At 43.4% G+C, this 20839-nt stretch overlaps 1 protein-coding gene across 1 annotated transcript in view; it reads right to left on the minus strand.

The window, feature by feature from the left end:
* TBC1D19 (TBC1 domain family member 19) overlaps positions 1–20839 on the minus strand; it is a 2127563-nt gene that overhangs the window by 708543 nt on the left and 1398181 nt on the right. The window contains exon 14 of the mRNA XM_069631846.1: positions 17977–18061. Within this exon, the coding sequence (XP_069487947.1) occupies positions 17977–18061 (85 nt within the window). The remainder of the gene's footprint in view (positions 1–17976; positions 18062–20839) is intronic.

Genomic DNA, 20839 nt, shown 5'->3' on the forward strand with positions numbered 1-20839 from the left:
GACAGGCGCTGGTATACATCCAGGGCATCTACTGACCTCGATCTGGTGTCTTTTCTTCATTAGGTCTATGACGCTGTGCTCCTCTCCACTAAACAAACCGATTTTAATGATCTATTTGCCTCCCTTTCATCTTATCCTAGCTGACTTTTTCTGAATCTCAATCATATTCTTTCACCTCCTTCTCCTGACCCCTATTCTCTCTCATCTCTTTCTGCCTTGACTTTGCTAATTATTTATCTTCAAAAATGTCACTTTTGTTGTTTTATTTCTTCCTCACCTGGGAATTCCTTCCCTACTTCTTTTTCTACGCCAGTTTTGTAAGACTCTGTTTCTTCTCTCTCATGCTCTGGTACTCTACTCATTCTTTGTGAAGCCCTCATTCACTCTCTTCCTTCTTCTCTTGTTCCTTTGGTCTATTCCTCTCTTTTTCCTTGCCTTACGGCTCTATTTAATTATTCTCTCTGATCTGCCACTTGTCCCTCTATGTTTAAAAATGCTTCTATTCTGCAATATCCTTAAAAAACCCTCTGTTGATCATTCTATTCCCTCAAATTTCCGAAGTTTTTCACTTCTTTCTAAATTACTTGAACAAATCGCTTATTCTCAGGTTTGTAATTTAATTTCTGCACACTCACTTCTTCCTTTCTATCAGTCTGTGTTCCACATCGTTCACTCTACTGACACTGCTCTTCTTGCGGTGTCTGACACTCTTCTCTCTGCTTTTTACTTGAAACGTTCCTCTCTCTTTGTTCTTTTTGACCTATTGGCTGTGTTCAATACGGTTGATAACTCTATTCTTCTCTCAGTCATCTTCGCTACCACTCCTCTGTTCTTGACTGGTTTCATTCCTATCTCTCTCGTTTTCCTAGGGTAGGGTTTCCTCCCCTACTCTCACTTTTTCTCATGGTGTTTCCCAAGGCTTTGTCCTGGCCCTCTATTCTTTCCTTTATTCACTATTCCTCTTGCTTCCATTATCTCTTCCTTTGGGCTTAACCATCATCTCTATGTAGATGACACACAGCTTCTTCTCTCCTTTTCTTCATTCTCCAACTCCATTCACTACGCTCTTTCTAACCGTAAGCTCTCCATTCAGTCTTCGATGTCTTTTCATTATCTTCACCTTAACCCGTCTAAAACAGCTTTTACTAATCCCTCCTTTCCCCTTTATCTATCTCTTTTCCCTTATCGCGCCAGATATTATCTATCTCTTTTCCCTTATCTCTTCTTCCTATTTCTGCCTCAGTCCGCAATCTGGGTGTTATCTTTGACACTTTTCTTTCTTTCACTGCTCATATTACTTATTTTTCTAAATATTGTCGTTTTCAGCTTTTCAATATCCATAAGGGGTTTCCCTACATTTGAGGCTACTTAGCTCCTTGTCTCTTCTCTTGGTCTCTTTTTATTCTTCCATTGCTCTACCCTACTTCTTGGTCTCCCTGCCTCCCATCATGCCCCTCTTCGTTCCATTTATCATGCTTTCATTCGTGTATTGTCCAACCTCTCTCCACAGGATTTTATTTCTGATGCCTTGCAGCACCTTCACTGGCTTTCCTTTAAGGCTCATTTGCTTTTTCATTTCATTAATATTATTTTTTAATCCCTACATGGTCTTGCTCCTCCCTATCTTTCTCCCCTTATTTCTTTCTATTTTCCTTCTCGCTCTCAATCTCTTTTTTTCCTATATCAGCTCCACGTCCTCCCTGAGACTTCTCCGATCTCAGCTCCTTCTCTTTGTTAGTCCTTAAACACTGGAACACTCTCCCTCTTTCACTCCCTTCTATTTGCTATCTTGAATACCCCGCTCAAAGCCCATTTTATTTCTTCTTCTTAATCTCCTTTTGTACCATGGATTGCATTTTATTGTACCATTACTGTTATTTGTACAGCTAAAATACAAATACAATGTTGTCCATCAGGACCAAACTCTCTTGCCCATTGCAAAGGAGAGGAAAGCGATCGGGGGCAGCCTGTTGCTCTCAGCCCCAGCAGATTTGTGTGTTCCCATGACTCCAACGGGGACAGCAATCTGTTCACCATAAGGGTTTGGAAGTGAGAGTACCAGTATTTCAGGCACGCATCTGCAACCAGAGGCACCTGTGGCCAAGGTTGATGACACAACGGCCCTTTCAGGAAGTTGCATTTCACAGACCACCACTCCAGATCTCTGGATACTCTCTCTGAGATGTGTAGAAGGTCTGATGTTCATACCTAAAATTGAAAGCACTGTGAGCTCAGAAGCTACTGCAACAACCTCATGCGTAGCTGGGCCTCCGGCACCACTAGAATACAGGAGGCCATAAAATCACCAAGCGCAGAAAACCCGAGGATGGAACATTTGGTATGCGGTCGGACAACTTGGACCATCTTGTAGATTTTTGCCACTCTGTCCTCGGGCGGGAATTAACAGCCAGGTGTGTGTCTAAGACTAATCCGATAAATTACAGGTACTGGGACGCCGAAACCTAAGGATTCTTGAAATTCAGGGAGAATCACAAGCTGTGCAACAGACTGCATGTCCGGTACAGATGTGCCAACGCCAGGATTAGGGAGCAGGCTTGGAGGATCCAGTTGTTCAGATATGGAAAAACATTAATGCCTTCCCTTCTGGGGCGAGTCGCCACCACTGCTCACAGCTTGGTGAAAATCCAGGGTGTCAAAGAGGGTCCGAAAGGTAGGATACTAAACTGATAGTGACTGTTCTCTACCTTGAATCTCAGGTACTTCCTGTGGCTCTTGTGCATGCCCAAATGGAAGTAAAAATCCTGGCGATTGAGAGATACTAATCAGTCGTTCAGGTCCAAGCCCTGCCTCGTTCAGAGTAGGGCACTGGCTCTATGGCTCCTTTTTGCCAGAAGCTGACGGATTTCCTCTAGCAGGAGAGGTTCCAGAGGCAAAGGTTAGTGGCACTGTGGGTGGTCAGAAGGGCGAAGGGCAAATGAAAAGGCAGTACCAATGCTATATGACCTCTAACGTCCAGGTATCAGAGGTGGTATCTTCCTTTCCTTGCCAAACAGGGATATTCTGAATCGCACTGGGGACTGATGGCAGAAGTTCCCTTCAGAGAGGGCTCGCGCCAGGAGCTGTGTAGAGCACATTAGAGGGTGAAGCATCACCTCTGGGCGCACCCAGGCCCGACCCCTGTAGGGACCATGCTGCCCTTGTTTGCCTGACTGGGCTTGACCTCTACCTCTTTGTGCATAAGTGGCCAAGGGGTTAAACTCCCGACCCCTGCTGTTGATGGATTGATAGCCCTAGCAACTTAGTAGTACACTCTGAGGCCTGAAATATCTGCAAAGACTCATCGGCTTTGGTGCTGAATATGTTCAGGACATCAAAGGGCACGTCCAGGAGTTTCTCTTGGATGTCTGTAGCAAAACTAGGGGTCCTGAGCCAAGATATTCATAGCAAGACCATTCTTGTGGTCTTCGTTCTTGCCTCATCGTCTGCAGTATCCAGACCAGGCTGCAGTATCTATCGGGAAGCTTCCTTGACGTTCCTGATCAAGGCCTCAGAGCTATCATGCATCTCCCTTCCGGGGATGTGCTCAGACACCTCCGCCATGATGGACGACAGGCCGAAAGAGAACTTGACAAGAGCACATGAGGCATTCATAAATTGGAGGCCAAGGCTCGAAGAGCCGAAAATCTTCCATCCCCATGTGTCAAGTCTGTTGCTCTCCCTGTCAGGGGGCAGAGATGGAAAAGAAGTGGTCTTACAGTTCGCCGTAGTAGCCTGAACCAGCAAACCTTCTAGTGAAAAATGGGCAGAAAGGAATATGGGGTCCGAGGATCAGAGCCTGTTGTTCTTTGCAAGGTTGCAGTCCACCGTGAGGACTGAAGCCGTTTTTGCCCAGAGTTCCAGCACTGTCTCCTCAACTGAGCGATTGAAAGGCGGCACCGTCTCCTTCTATAGAAGCTCATTCAGGATGTTAGTGAGCTCATAAAGAACCTTCAGACGTGAGGGGGCAGACTAGCCTAAGGTGTCTACTTTCACCATTGGGCGCAGAAAAGCGGCCTATGGATTGCCAGGGCAGGCAGCACGGAGCATGTCAACCTCATGTGAGGTGTCCAGACAGCTTGCCTCCTGCATGTCGGATGCAAGCTCCACAAAGACCCCTATTCACCATAAAACTTCTCAGGAAAGTCTCTGACTTTGCTTGGCTGGAGGGGTTCCTGACCAAAAGGTGTGGGTCCCCTTCCTTATCATAAATGTCCTCTAAATGGGATATGTATTCTCTTCTAGTAAGCAGGTTAAATTACCTCATGATTCTGGCTTCGTCGGCGCTGTGAGAGAGGAGCCTGAGGTCAGAGGACCAATGTCCGGAGATGGAACAGTGTGACCTATGGACGTTGCTTTGTTCCATCTGCTAGAAGATTCCCTGCAAGCTCGTCCAAGAGCAGTGGGTTCCTTCAGCTTGACTGAAGCCGTGGGCACCCTTGAAGGGGTTGCTCCACGACTTTCATGATGAGGTCGAGTGATGCCTCGACAAACCGCAAGGGGATCTCGACCTCTTGCAGTGCTTCTTTTTCTTGTCCTTTCAGACTGGGGACCCTTTGTGGATGCCGTGGTCCACACCCAGCAACCTTGTTCACGAAAAGTGCCTTCGGGTGCATCGATTGATATGTCATGCAATCCTTATGTCATGGTCTTCACCAAGACATTAAAGGCAAATGTGGTGCGGATCCGAAATGGAAATCTGCCACCCGCTATCCGCACAGGGTTTGAAATCAGAGAACTTCTGTCGGATTCAAAAAAGGAAAACAAACCAAAAAATAAATTTAAAAACTGAAATATGTTTTAAGAGCGATGTTGCTAAAGCAAGCAGAGTACATGGAAAAAAGGAACTAGGGGCATGAGGAGCAGCGCCTCTACATATACAGGCACTGACGCCATGTCCAGTGGAGGGCTCTTAGGGTCATCAAGAGGTGTCGATGCAGAGCTGCGCTGTTCCCCCTGGCTGCATAAAGGTTTCTGAAGAGCAGTTGCACTGGCAGATAGATAGATATCAAAGATGAGAATCCATGGGAGGAAGGAGTCCATTAGAATGATTATTTACCTACTCTGTGTGATGTTTAACATCCCTGAGGAAGACCGCTTAGCTGGAAACACATGATAGTTTTGGGCATTCAAATGAGTTAATAAATTCACTAATGCATCTATAATTGTACAATCTGTGAAAGGGTGGTGCAGATACAGCACCCAAGAGCTTGTACAAACCTCACAAACACTTTTCAAAACCTTAGCATTAAGTGAGCATGTTTAGATAGCAGATTACGTAGCAGTATAATCATTACAGTGTCTATTTTACCTCAGGCACAAAAGTTCAAATTACTTAATTGCTTACAGTAAGAGGAAATGTCATTCATTTTTGTGTATATTTTTTGCTAGAAGGTGTGTAGTCTCCCTTGTGATAGCGATTACCAAGTACTTAAAACCATCCTTGACCCAGCAATGTTGTTTGTCAGGAAATAAACTATAGTAACATGAATCGAAGAAAGGGAAAACCTCAGATGTTTATTTAATGACTTAAAAATGAGATGCCGTGCTAAACTGGCTCAAGAGAATAAATAAATGGCATACATGAGGTGAGGATATCTATTTCTCTGACAAGAAGATCAGCACTTTTCATATTCTATGCCCTTAATCTCGCTACTAGTCCTGATCAAGGCAACCAACGTGTCTATGCAATGGTCAGAAAGGAGATGGGGATTATGGAATTCCCTGTTGAGTGCACTGTCGGTTGGAAAACCTGCAAGAAATTACCCAATACACCAAAACATTGGATTCTGTCTTGTTGTACAGAGCTTGAAAAAGTTGGAAAAATTAAATTCACATAAAACTGAATCCTCAGTAAAATAATCCACATGTAGACCCAGAACACTCATCCAGAGACCTTTTAAGCATTGGTGTACCAGGGTCTAGAAGATTCTTGAAGAGGTGAGTTATATTAACTAACTGACTTACATTATAATAACAATTTCACTCAGAAATAAGCCTGATGATTCTTGTCAATTAAATGAGAGATCATTTAACTAGGCACAGGTTGAAATGTTTTGCAAGGATTTAGATTCAATATAAAGATCAGGTGAGAATTTGCATGTTTGATGTGCTCCCCAGCTTTAGAATTAAAGAGATCAAATTTAGCTGCATAGAATTAGGTAAGTTTCCGCCCTAATGACACCCTTTACATTATATGCAAAAAAGGGTCGAGCAAATCTTCAAAGACTTGGTCAAATTGTACCGAAAAGCCATGTGGGCCTGACTTTTTCTTGGCTTCATTCTGTTCATCAATCACCCCTACAATATCATCCATCACCCCTAATATCTTGTGCCTCGATACTGCCGAGTCAAATAATGGCACAATTGATCCATAGCTTATAGCGCATTCTAAACACCACACAACTAGCCCCTTTTAGGACTAGGATTTAGTTTTTGTCATCTGTAATTTTAAAAGCACAACCCTGCGATTTACAAACTTTTAAGCAGTGTAACACAGAAAATATATCAGTGTGATCAGAGATGGACACTGTGCCTATATCCGCTGATTGAATGTCAGCTAATTAGTTCTTTAAAATGACAAATTAACCGATATGTGATTAAGCATTGCATGAAGTGAAGTGAAAAGTAAATTGCTTAGTGAACAGCAGGGATTCATTGAATTCCATGTTTCCTTCATAAATACACGCTGTTTTCTTCTAAACATTAAAAAAAAGCAAGATAGATTGCATGAAAAATCGTTTTGTTGATATATGTATATTTTTAATGAATACAAGTAATCTGATATCCTGCTCATAGGCAAAGCTATTTATATGTTTATCAATATTAATGAAGCCCTCGTGATGGAGACATCCTGTGTCATTTAAAGCATGAGGTCATAGACCATTTATGTCATGTAGGCACAGTATTCCAAGGTCCCTTAATACCCCTATAATGTCATTTATGTGGGTTTGTTATCCTTTATAATGTCACACCAAATGCAAGGAAAGTTAAAACAATACAAATGTTCTGTTGTGATGATTTAAAATAGCAAACAACAATTCACAGATTCTCAATACAGTGGGGAGCAGGAATATGAGATGGCGATGGGCCTTAGAACAGGGATGGTCCCCTGAACAGAGATTTAACTCAAACTGACATTTTCCTACAAACAGGAATGGGACTTGGTGTAGATTAGACGTTGTGTAGAGATGTGTCATTGGCAGAGATGGCGATCAAATCTGGGCTGGACATCAAAGCAGGAATGCCTCAGAGCAGGGATCAGTCCTGAGCAAGGGATGCAACTCAAGGCAGGGATGAACCAAACAAAGGCAAGGACTGGACTCAGAAGAAATTGCCTTTGGACAAGAATTGTGAAATGTTCTTGTGAGGGCACATTCTTGAGATCAACATGAATCTCATTATCTCTGCCGTAAAATGGCCGCCTGAGAACACGTCTGCAGCGTTACACTGGTTGCTAGGCAACCAGCACAGCTTTCGCATATCTCAACGCGCAGAGAACGGAGGCGGAACCCGGCCCAAGCAGCCTAAGGCCCGTGAGCCAAATGCCCCTTCCTGTCTGCACCTGCGCAACGGCACGCGACGCTGCTCCACAGTCCTGCACCCAGTATTCCTAGCTCGATATTATCCCGGAGTTTGCGAGCCCTATACACGTTGGCCGACTTCCAGACATGTATAACATTCTGGGATGGACCGTTCTACTTTAGCTCTACGCTTCCTAACACCTATAACGCACATTACCCTGCATGAAGCTTTTGTCACTGTCCCGTCCAACTTTTGCGGACGGATCATATGTCCAAGGTATGTTAAGCACTAGTATGCCTGTTGCCAAACTGATCATGCTTAGGACACGATCCTCTGTATTCAATTCTTTACTGCTTCACTCCTGTGCACGTGTGCTAGCGCAATGTTACGCGTAGATTTCCTTACACCAGCTTAGATGACCTGTTGTTTTCCCTCCACTGCATATTACGTCACCTTATTGCCTTAACACGTTAGCCAGCCCAGGCACACCCAATAGTATCTCATCCACCTATCCATAGCCTGCCTCCAGTGCCGAATATGTGCATCCTTAAGCTCCCACGTTAGCATAGTTTGAGCAATGAGTGAATAATGCCTTATATCTGCGTTTATGCTTCTGACCTTGCATGTATCCCTGACCAATAGGATCCTGAGACTGCATCTATTTGCTATATATTTGAGACTGTACCTAATTTTCTATACATTTGAGACTGTACCTATTTCATAAATTGGAGGCCAAGGCTCGAAGAGCCGAAAATCTTCCATCCCCATGTGTCAAGTCTGTTGCTCTCCCTGTCAGGGGGCAGAGATGGAAAAGAAGTGGTCTTACAGTTCGCCGTAGTAGCCTGAACCAGCAAACCTTCTAGTGAAAAATGGGCAGAAAGGAATATGGGGTCCGAGGATCAGAGCCTGTTGTTCTTTGCAAGGTTGCAGTCCACCGTGAGGACTGAAGCCGTTTTTGCCCAGAGTTCCAGCACTGTCTCCTCAACTGAGCGATTGAAAGGCGGCACCGTCTCCTTCTATAGAAGCTCATTCAGGATGTTAGTGAGCTCATAAAGAACCTTCAGACGTGAGGGGGCAGACTAGCCTAAGGTGTCTACTTTCACCATTGGGCGCAGAAAAGCGGCCTATGGATTGCCAGGGCAGGCAGCACGGAGCATGTCAACCTCATGTGAGGTGTCCAGACAGCTTGCCTCCTGCATGTCGGATGCAAGCTCCACAAAGACCCCTATTCACCATAAAACTTCTCAGGAAAGTCTCTGACTTTGCTTGGCTGGAGGGGTTCCTGACCAAAAGGTGTGGGTCCCCTTCCTTATCATAAATGTCCTCTAAATGGGATATGTATTCTCTTCTAGTAAGCAGGTTAAATTACCTCATGATTCTGGCTTCGTCGGCGCTGTGAGAGAGGAGCCTGAGGTCAGAGGACCAATGTCCGGAGATGGAACAGTGTGACCTATGGACGTTGCTTTGTTCCATCTGCTAGAAGATTCCCTGCAAGCTCGTCCAAGAGCAGTGGGTTCCTTCAGCTTGACTGAAGCCGTGGGCACCCTTGAAGGGGTTGCTCCACGACTTTCATGATGAGGTCGAGTGATGCCTCGAAAAACCGCAAGGGGATCTCGACCTCTTGCAGTGCTTCTTTTTCTTGTCCTTTCAGACTGGGGACCCTTTGTGGATGCCGTGGTCCACACCCAGCAACCTTGTTCACGAAAAGTGCCTTCGGGTGCATCGATTGATATGTCATGCAATCCTTATGTCATGGTCTTCACCAAGACATTAAAGGCAAATGTGGTGCGGATCCGAAATGGAAATCTGCCACCCGCTATCCGCACAGGGTTTGAAATCAGAGAACTTCTGTCGGATTCAAAAAAGGAAAACAAACCAAAAAATAAATTTAAAAACTGAAATATGTTTTAAGAGCGATGTTGCTAAAGCAAGCAGAGTACATGGAAAAAAGGAACTAGGGGCATGAGGAGCAGCGCCTCTACATATACAGGCACTGGCGCCATGTCCAGTGGAGGGCTCTTAGGGTCATCAAGAGGTGTCGATGCAGAGCTGCGCTGTTCCCCCTGGCTGCATAAAGGTTTCTGAAGAGCAGTTGCACTGGCAGATAGATAGATATCAAAGATGAGAATCCATGGGAGGAAGGAGTCCATTAGAATGATTATTTACCTACTCTGTGTGATGTTTAACATCCCTGAGGAAGACCGCTTAGCTGGAAACACATGATAGTTTTGGGCATTCAAATGAGTTAATAAATTCACTAATGCATCTATAATTGTACAATCTGTGAAAGGGTGGTGCAGATACAGCACCCAAGAGCTTGTACAAACCTCACAAACACTTTTCAAAACCTTAGCATTAAGTGAGCATGTTTAGATAGCAGATTACGTAGCAGTATAATCATTACAGTGTCTATTTTACCTCAGGCACAAAAGTTCAAATTACTTAATTGCTTACAGTAAGAGGAAATGTCATTCATTTTTGTGTATATTTTTTGCTAGAAGGTGTGTAGTCTCCCTTGTGATAGCGATTACCAAGTACTTAAAACCATCCTTGACCCAGCAATGTTGTTTGTCAGGAAATAAACTATAGTAACATGAATCGAAGAAAGGGAAAACCTCAGATGTTTATTTAATGACTTAAAAATGAGATGCCGTGCTAAACTGGCTCAAGAGAATAAATAAATGGCATACATGAGGTGAGGATATCTATTTCTCTGACAAGAAGATCAGCACTTTTCATATTCTATGCCCTTAATCTCGCTACTAGTCCTGATCAAGGCAACCAACGTGTCTATGCAATGGTCAGAAAGGAGATGGGGATTATGGAATTCCCTGTTGAGTGCACTGTCGGTTGGAAAACCTGCAAGAAATTACCCAATACACCAAAACATTGGATTCTGTCTTGTTGTACAGAGCTTGAAAAAGTTGGAAAAATTAAATTCACATAAAACTGAATCCTCAGTAAAATAATCCACATGTAGACCCAGAACACTCATCCAGAGACCTTTTAAGCATTGGTGTACCAGGGTCTAGAAGATTCTTGAAGAGGTGAGTTATATTAACTAACTGACTTACATTATAATAACAATTTCACTCAGAAATAAGCCTGATGATTCTTGTCAATTAAATGAGAGATCATTTAACTAGGCACAGGTTGAAATGTTTTGCAAGGATTTAGATTCAATATAAAGATCAGGTGAGAATTTGCATGTTTGATGTGCTCCCCAGCTTTAGAATTAAAGAGATCAAATTTAGCTGCATAGAATTAGGTAAGTTTCCGCCCTAATGACACCCTTTACATTATATGCAAAAAAGGGTCGAGCAAATCTTCAAAGACTTGGTCAAATTGTACCGAAAAGCCATGTGGGCCTGACTTTTTCTTGGCTTCATTCTGTTCATCAATCACCCCTACAATATCATCCATCACCCCTAATATCTTGTGCCTCGATACTGCCGAGTCAAATAATGGCACAATTGATCCATAGCTTATAGCGCATTCTAAACACCACACAACTAGCCCCTTTTAGGACTAGGATTTAGTTTTTGTCATCTGTAATTTTAAAAGCACAACCCTGCGATTTACAAACTTTTAAGCAGTGTAACACAGAAAATATATCAGTGTGATCAGAGATGGACACTGTGCCTATATCCGCTGATTGAATGTCAGCTAATTAGTTCTTTAAAATGACAAATTAACCGATATGTGATTAAGCATTGCATGAAGTGAAGTGAAAAGTAAATTGCTTAGTGAACAGCAGGGATTCATTGAATTCCATGTTTCCTTCATAAATACACGCTGTTTTCTTCTAAACATTAAAAAAAAGCAAGATAGATTGCATGAAAAATCGTTTTGTTGATATATGTATATTTTTAATGAATACAAGTAATCTGATATCCTGCTCATAGGCAAAGCTATTTATATGTTTATCAATATTAATGAAGCCCTCGTGATGGAGACATCCTGTGTCATTTAAAGCATGAGGTCATAGACCATTTATGTCATGTAGGCACAGTATTCCAAGGTCCCTTAATACCCCTATAATGTCATTTATGTGGGTTTGTTATCCTTTATAATGTCACACCAAATGCAAGGAAAGTTAAAACAATACAAATGTTCTGTTGTGATGATTTAAAATAGCAAACAACAATTCACAGATTCTCAATACAGTGGGGAGCAGGAATATGAGATGGCGATGGGCCTTAGAACAGGGATGGTCCCCTGAACAGAGATTTAACTCAAACTGACATTTTCCTACAAACAGGAATGGGACTTGGTGTAGATTAGACGTTGTGTAGAGATGTGTCATTGGCAGAGATGGCGATCAAATCTGGGCTGGACATCAAAGCAGGAATGCCTCAGAGCAGGGATCAGTCCTGAGCAAGGGATGCAACTCAAGGCAGGGATGAACCAAACAAAGGCAAGGACTGGACTCAGAAGAAATTGCCTTTGGACAAGAATTGTGAAATGTTCTTGTGAGGGCACATTCTTGAGATCAACATGAATCTCATTATCTCTGCCGTAAAATGGCCGCCTGAGAACACGTCTGCAGCGTTACACTGGTTGCTAGGCAACCAGCACAGCTTTCGCATATCTCAACGCGCAGAGAACGGAGGCGGAACCCGGCCCAAGCAGCCTAAGGCCCGTGAGCCAAATGCCCCTTCCTGTCTGCACCTGCGCAACGGCACGCGACGCTGCTCCACAGTCCTGCACCCAGTATTCCTAGCTCGATATTATCCCGGAGTTTGCGAGCCCTATACACGTTGGCCGACTTCCAGACATGTATAACATTCTGGGATGGACCGTTCTACTTTAGCTCTACGCTTCCTAACACCTATAACGCACATTACCCTGCATGAAGCTTTTGTCACTGTCCCGTCCAACTTTTGCGGACGGATCATATGTCCAAGGTATGTTAAGCACTAGTATGCCTGTTGCCAAACTGATCATGCTTAGGACACGATCCTCTGTATTCAATTCTTTACTGCTTCACTCCTGTGCACGTGTGCTAGCGCAATGTTACGCGTAGATTTCCTTACACCAGCTTAGATGACCTGTTGTTTTCCCTCCACTGCATATTACGTCACCTTATTGCCTTAACACGTTAGCCAGCCCAGGCACACCCAATAGTATCTCATCCACCTATCCATAGCCTGCCTCCAGTGCCGAATATGTGCATCCTTAAGCTCCCACGTTAGCATAGTTTGAGCAATGAGTGAATAATGCCTTATATCTGCGTTTATGCTTCTGACCTTGCATGTATCCCTGACCAATAGGATCCTGAGACTGCATCTATTTGCTATATATTTGAGACTGTACCTAATTTTCTATACATTTGAGACTGTACCTATTTTGCTATATATTTGACCGTGGCTAGTGCCTCCCGTGCAGAGCATTACACTACCTGCCACGTTCGCATGCGTTACTATTACCTCTCCTCAGCCTACAACCTCAATCCTCATGACCGGAGCCCTGTGCCACAGTCCACTGTCGGAATTTACAACATTCCTGGTCTAGAGAGTGCCCAATAGCGTATCGGCCCAGCCTTCTATACCTGCCCCAGTGCTAGGCCAACCTCCCATATTTCTAATTTACCTGCCACTACCACTTAGCATGTATCCCTTGACTACCAGTCTGCTAGCCTGCCTCCTGCTCGCCCGCCACTGATAAACACTACAGCCCCGCTTACCATGGCACCACATTCACACCCCATGATGTCGTTGACTAGGTTTGACACTAAATCTTCCAGTAACCTACACCTAGATATAAATGACTTACAGCCATTGCTACTGGCCAGCCTCCCTCGACCTACTATTGATAGGAACCTAGGACTCCGAGCCAGATTAGACAAAATGTATGAGCCCCTCGCCCGATCACTGCCTACTACACAGAAACCAAGAACCATGAATGTCCGACCTAGCTTATCTTTAAGAAAAGCTGACACTCCCCAGATCGCGAACCCCACACCTTCACTTAGCTACTCCAATCAGGGCACTCCGGATTTAACACAGGATTACTCCCCTACCATTACTACGAAAACCACACTAAGCCCCCAAATTAAGGGAGCTTTGATCAACGCCAGATCATTAGTAGCTCATGCAACAGAAATTGCAGACCTGATCCTCAAAGAAGACCTTGACTTCCTTGCTATTACGGAAACTTGGCTACACCTGGCAACAGGCCCTAAGCTTATGCTTGCAGTCCCAGATAATTACTCCATCCTGAGACATGATCGACCTGACTCCAGAGGAGGGGGTGTTGCTATGATCCACAAATGTAGTCTCACCATGAGATGAGCAACAACTGTCAATGGGCCTCATTACCCGGTAGGCGGTGAGCCATGGCGCTTCTAGCGCCATGGCTCATGCCGGTAAAATACCGGCACCGCCTTGGCGGAAAGGGGATTTACCACCCATTCCAAGGTTGGAGGGGCGGTAAATCCCCCTTCCGCCATTGCCCTTCCCCATTCCCATTTCTGCTCCATAGGGCTCTATGGGAATGGAGAAGGCGCTAATTACGGCACCGCAATTTTGCGGTGCCGTAATTAGGTCAGAGGTCCCTTAGCGGGTTGGATTTTAACGCCTGCAAAAAACAGGCGTTAAATCCCCCAACCCGCAAAGGGACCTCGTAGTAAGGCGGTAGGGATTTACCAGTACCGGTATTTTACCGGTACCGGTAAATCCCTACCGCCATCCGTGTAATGAGGCCCAATGTCTCCTCCTGCGAATTACTCTCAGTTAAAGTCCCCCTCTCCAATGCTCAAACTCTCAACATCCACCTGATCTATCGTCCTCCAGGCCCAATAGGCACCTTTGATGAGGACATCAATACTATTTTATCCAACAACCTCAAAAGCTCCACTCAAGTACCTACCCTAGGAGACTTAAATATGGGCTCCAATGACCCAGAAGTCCAAATTGCTAGCACTATAGTCAACACCCTCTCTGAACTAGGTTTTACCCAAAGAAGCAGGGAACCTACTCATGCTAAAGTCAGAACACTCAATTGGCTGGCTGACCACAACTGCCTAGCGAACATCACTAACATCTCACCACTAGCCTGGACTGACCATTATCTGGTCTCGTTTATGCTCTCTACCATCCAACCACCACCCCTTCGATTATCAAGGCCCCCCCCCCATCCTCACCAGAAACAAGAAGAGCATCACAGTAGAGAGACTCATCCCAAGCTTACTCCCCACACTCAACTCACTCCCCGATAACTCCGATCCAGAGACTCTGGTCGAAGAATATAACAAAATCATGGCCACCTCGCTCGATCTAATTTCCCCCCTCAAACTCAGACCAAGTAAGCCCAAAACGCACCTAAACAAATGGTATACACCATTCCTCAAAAACTTAAGGCAGCAAAAAAGAAACTGCGAGGCCTCCTGGAAAAAACTCCCTTCAGCAGCTAAAATTCAAACTTTCTAAATTAGCTGCCCTCTACAAAAAATAAATCTTCCTGGCCAAACGAACCTCCTTCGATGACCGCATATCCCATGCGAAATCGAATATGAAGAAACTATTCTCGATACTTAAAGAAGTAGAAACTCCTATAGTACCTCCAGACACCTGTATCAAAGATAAAAATTGGTGCCTGGAAATCCAAAACGCACTAGCCAACAAGATGGTTACCTTACAAAACAAAATCTTCCATAAAAAAGCCTCCTTAAATAATCTTCCCCCGTCCAAAACTACCTGAGAAGCCTACGCCAAGAGGAACCACTCGTTTCAACTTCTCTGAAGTGACCACACTTGAAGTAGAAAAAATCATCTTGTCTTTGAAACATTCCAACTGTCAGGGAGATCTGTGCCCTGCACAGCTCATCAAAGATGCCGCTCGCGACCTCTCCCCTTTCATTATGAAACTAATTAATGCCTCCTTTTCTAGAAGCTCTATCACCACCAATCTAAAACAATCCTGGGTACTCCCATTACTAAAAAAACCTACACTTGACCCAGCCACACCTACAAATTACAGACCCAAAACAACCGTACCATTCTTACTAAAAATCCTGGACAAGGTCGCTTATGTACAAATACAGAAGTACCTGGAAGAACATCACCTCCTAGGAGCCAGACAATCAGGATTCCGCCCCCAACATGGGACTGAAACTGCTCTCATTGACCCTAAAGCACAGATTGATAAGCTCAGAGAAAATGGCCAAGCCGCCTTACTCCTCCTCCTTGACCTCTCTGCAGCTTTCGACCTGGTCGATCACTCTGTCCTATACAAACACCTCGACACATCAGCTCACTTCTCTGTTGAAGCTATCACTTGGATTAAATCATTCCTCAACGGCAGAACCATGAGGGTCTTCTCACCCACAGCTGCAGCAGACCCCACGCCTATCACCTGCGGTGTGCCACAGGGTTCTTGTGTCTCCCCCACATTGTACAATATTTTTACTAAGCCCCTTTTCGATGATTTGGATCATCTTGGTATCACCTACACTAACTACGGAGATGATACCCAGATCCTCCTTTTGCTTTCTGGAGATTATGGAAAGGATTTGACCTTGGTGAATAGAGTGTACATCATCCAGGCATGGATGGACACACATGGTCTATGCCTGAATGATGAAAAAACTGAACTTATCATCCTAGGCACTTCCACCAGCCTACAGAAATTAGGGCAAGAGGTTAAAACACGAGGCTTTTACTTGAATTCTAACCTCTCTTTCAACAGACAGGTGAATTCCCTAGCCTCCTCTATGGCGTACACGTGCAAATTGATCCGTGCAGCCAAACCCTTTCTGTCCGACTTCAGTTGCCTCACCCTCGCTAGAGCCCTCATACTATCCCGTCTGGACTACTGCAACGCTCTCTATCTAGGGTCTTCCAAGGCTACCACTAGCAAACTCCAAACCCTTCAAAACAACGCTCTTAGAGAAGCTCTGACCATCCCTAGAAGAGAGCATATCACAGGACATAACCAACAGAATAATTGGCTTTCCATCAAAGACAAAATTCTGCTAAAAACGGAATCTCTTACTTATAAGTCCCTGAACAATGCTGCCCTGATCTACTTGATTGACAGATTTCATAGACATTCCTCCCTGAGACCCACAAGAACAGCTTACAAAGACTGCCTCTCTGTCCCCAACTTCAAACGTGCAACAATAGGTGGCAACAGTTTCCCGGTGAAAGCAGCTAAACTGTGGAACTCCTTACCGCCAACCCTTAGAATGGACATGCCCTATCAAAACTTCAGAACCAAGATTGTCTTATGGTTGAAAACGTAGGTTCAATCACTCCTTGTTGCCAAGTTTATCCTGCTCTCGCTATTTGCACATACTGTAACCACCTGTGCCTACTTGTATATATGCATATATTTCTGTTTCACATTGTTACTGTGCTTTGTATATATTATGTTTGTTGTAACTAAGCTTCACAAATTCATGAAAAGGCTGCGCCCTGTTACCTTAGGGTTTTCTTGCGCATTACAAATAATAAAACAAATAAACAAACAAACAAACATTTGATGGGGAACAGAGTGAAACTCATCCTCATTTTAAATGGAGCAGCATGTTACGTGGAGGAGGAAAAGCCAGGTGTAATGCCTTTCGACCTCCATTTAATATGCCTCCCTATTTTGATGCAGGAATAGGGGCGGGGACCGAAGATAAGATCTCTGTTGTGCATTCAGCCACCATCTTGTCGGTGCATTTCATTGTAAGCATGTATGCAGTTTCAATGCAGGTGTACAATGAATGGAATCCACCTTGTTTTTGCACCTGAGAAAGACCAGGCGGATTCCCTAGGAATCAATTGGTAAATGCTGTCTGCAAAGTATTTTCACAGGTTGTGTTTGATTTTCCTCTCTGAATCATGAAAAATGAAAAGAGTAAAAGCGAGTTTGCCTCAATTTTACTCTTTCCTTTTCCTCTCTGCCTCATCAAGTTTTAAAATTGTATGCATGGGCCCAGCAGCACCTAAATGCAAACGTTGTTAGTCCCCTGTGTGCAATTTACATTTAATGTAAAATGATCCTGAGTGTCTCTCGTAAAATGTGATTACGTAAACGCTAGCACTAATAAGGTACTTCTAATGTCCCTACTAGTTGATAAGAATATTCCTAACTCTACAGTTGGTACTATATCTGAACCGCAATGTTTTGAAGCCGAATGAATATTACTGAACATAATATTAAAAAAAGAATTCTGTGACTTTCAAAAGCAATAAACGATGTACCACTGTATTTATTAAAAGTATAATCTGCTATTATACTGTTAAGCACTATTCTATTCCTTGAAGAACTATATAAAAGGATATTTCACTTTTTTCTGATATGGGAATAGATTGCTCTGTCCATGCATATTAATCACTAGGGTTACACCACACTTGAACGTGCCTCTTTCAAATTGACCACGCTAACAATCGAAAGGTCTTGTAAAAACTGTAAATAGGAAAGACATTAAATTATAGATCTGTTTTTTTGTAAAAATGAGTTTACCTCGAATGTATGATTTTGGTGGTGATGCACTGTTGTAGGCAAAATGTTCCAATACTGAAGTATCTCTGGAAAAGCAGAGCAGGACCTGTGAAAACCAAAATATTTTGTGATAAGAACACAGAGAACAGTTTTGACAACTAACTTCTCAATTAAAAGTTTACCTCTGGGAGGAGTTAGCAATGAAACCCGGAAGCCATGTTTTTGGTTAAATCATTTTATTGAAAATAAAATGGGTTTGGAAAAGGCCTCTCTGACCCTGTTCTAAGAGGAATTTCCCTACCTAAATAGAAACCAAGGCACTGTCTGTGTCAGGATGTCAAAAACAAAACTGTCCTGTGTCCAAAGTTTTATTGTGACCCTCACACTATAAACTTAACTCTAAAGTGAAAAAAGGGAAGTGTCTTTAACCTGGAGTGATTTGGAAAAGGTGTTCATAAAGGAACAATAAATGACTTACACAAAAGTTTCTTCAAGGATAATGTTCTTGGTTCCAGAGAGTAGTTCCCTTCCCCTGGATTCTTCCTTACTCTTTGAGGTTTAATTCACAACTGTTCTTTGGGCCTCTCTTGGTCAAGTGCAACACTTGCCCACAAGACTTGTTTGACTTCACAATTTTGGTTTCTTTCAAGAACAATTCTTTGGGCCTCTCTTTGCCAAGTGCAATACCTGCACATAACTGTTTGACTTTTTTCTTGTTTAACACAATCCTTTTCAATTGCCTGGTATCCTCTCCTGCCAGGACTGCTGTTTTACACACTTGGGGTTTCCTGTTGTACTGTCCTGCCAGGACTTTGAATGTCCACACAAAGTTGTTCGTATATAGTATTGGATAATGTATCTTGCAGATATATTATCTTCGCTCTGTTTTTTCGTTTTGGCACTGTGTACATTTACACATTAGAAAAGGGTATGTTTGTGACTTAAGTTCCCTTTTCCCAATATGTCAATTTCTCTTCTCTCTCTCTCAGGTAAGCAGCTTTCAATTGTTCGTATTCAGCGTGTTCGCCGATACGCCCCGGTTTCCATGTTGCTTTTGGGAGGACTCACTGGTTTCTGAAGGCGTTGGTATCTTCTCTCATGGTTGGCCGGTGAAGGACTCCCATCTACTTCCTTCTCGCGCCCTCCTTTCCTTCGTTCGCCGTTCCTCTGCGCCTTGCACTCGACACGCCTGTTGTCCTCTTGGCTCTGGTAAGCAAAATGCTGTTTTCTTTTGTCTGCAAATCCACAGGAGCTTTTCACAGACTCCTGGCATTTCCGCAGTGCCTCTCAGTTCAGCAATTCCTTCTTCCTCCGGTGGTGAGCTGCCTGGCTACACCATGCCGGTCTAGGCTTCTCGGCTCTCCGCTCCTTGTGAAGAGGTACAGCTCTCTCTTGCCAGTTGCCATAGCAGCTGTCGTCCATTCTCTGTTTGGGCTGCTTAAATTTCCCGGGCACAGGTGTGTGCCAATAAGCACTAGACTGCTTGCTGGGTTTGCGGTCTGTTTGGCTCCACATTGCTCGATCCTTCTTCGTCTCAATATTTTGAGAATTCTGGGAGCAGAAGTTCATTGAGAATGATTGACCTATGGAATTTGGATAATAATTTATAAAGGGTTTTGATGGAAAGTCAGTTCTGATTGACAAGTTGAATGGAAAAAGGTGATTCCATCACATTGATAAGGTAGAACAAGGTTGGAAGGATGGTGGGTAAATTTGGTAAAATGGTTTTCCCTGCTCTTCATAGGAATAGGAGTGGATGCATGACAATAGGCCATGAGGGTTTCAGACATGGGGATGTTATTTTCAAGGGAAAATGGGGGATACATGCCTCATCCGATGAAGCCACAACATCTTCCAGGAGGTTGTCTGCTCCCATGTGATCCTCCCTCAAATAGCCACCTCACGGTCGAATTAGGCAGCGGCTGCAGTCCCTTGTCCACATGGGAGGGAGTTACCGCCGGGGAATCAGTGATTACTCCGGATTCATCACACCTGTCTAAATGTTTTTGGTAAAGGTATGTGAAAATGAATTTCCATCTGAAAAAAAAACCCAGTTTTTTATTTCCGGAAACTGTAAAATTTCATAAATATTTTCAATTCACTGGGGAAATTTGAATAGCGTGTAAAAATCGATTAAACTGATAAATACATAATTATAATGTTTAGAAAAGTATGACATGACAAAATAAAACATTACTAATTTTACATACTTTTAAACTGCTTTACAAGTTCTTTCAAAATATTTGAAACATATGTTATTTGAGGGACATGGCTTGCAGTACTCAAGATGGCTGCCTCCGTGGCAGCGCTCCAATTTTTCGGGTGCCAATTCATCTGGTAATACTTACAGAATTAATTTCCATCTAAAACAAACCTGTTTTTTCCAGAAACTGTAACATTTTATCAATATTTTCAATTCACTGGGGAAATCAGAACAGCGTGTAAAAATTGATTAAACTGACACATAAATAATTATAATGTTTAGAAAAGTACGACATGACAAAATAAAACATTACTAATTTTACATACTTTTAAACTGCTTTACAAACTCTTTCAAAATATATGAAACATGTTATTTGGAGGACATGGCTTGCAGTCCTACAAGATGGCTGCCTCCGTGGCAGCGTTCCAATTTTTCGGGTCCCAATTCATCTGGTGATACTTACGGAAGATTGTTAAGCTCTGTTTATTGAGCTGCACTATGAAGGTAAACACTTCTGGTCGCTTCAATATGTTTTTGGTGGACTGAAGTGAAGTTTCTCTTATTAATCCGTGGCTGCAGATGCCTCAACGGCAGAGCTTTTTCATGGCAGCGTGTTGACAGGAAAGCATTTGAACTCTTTTGTTAATGCAACACTCCCGCATCCAAACTGCGTACAATTGC

The sequence above is a fragment of the Ambystoma mexicanum genome, chromosome 6q, assembly GCF_040938575.1.
Source record: "Ambystoma mexicanum isolate Mex_15411 chromosome 6q, UKY_AmexF1_1, whole genome shotgun sequence".
NCBI classification, from domain to species: domain Eukaryota; kingdom Metazoa; phylum Chordata; class Amphibia; order Caudata; family Ambystomatidae; genus Ambystoma; species Ambystoma mexicanum.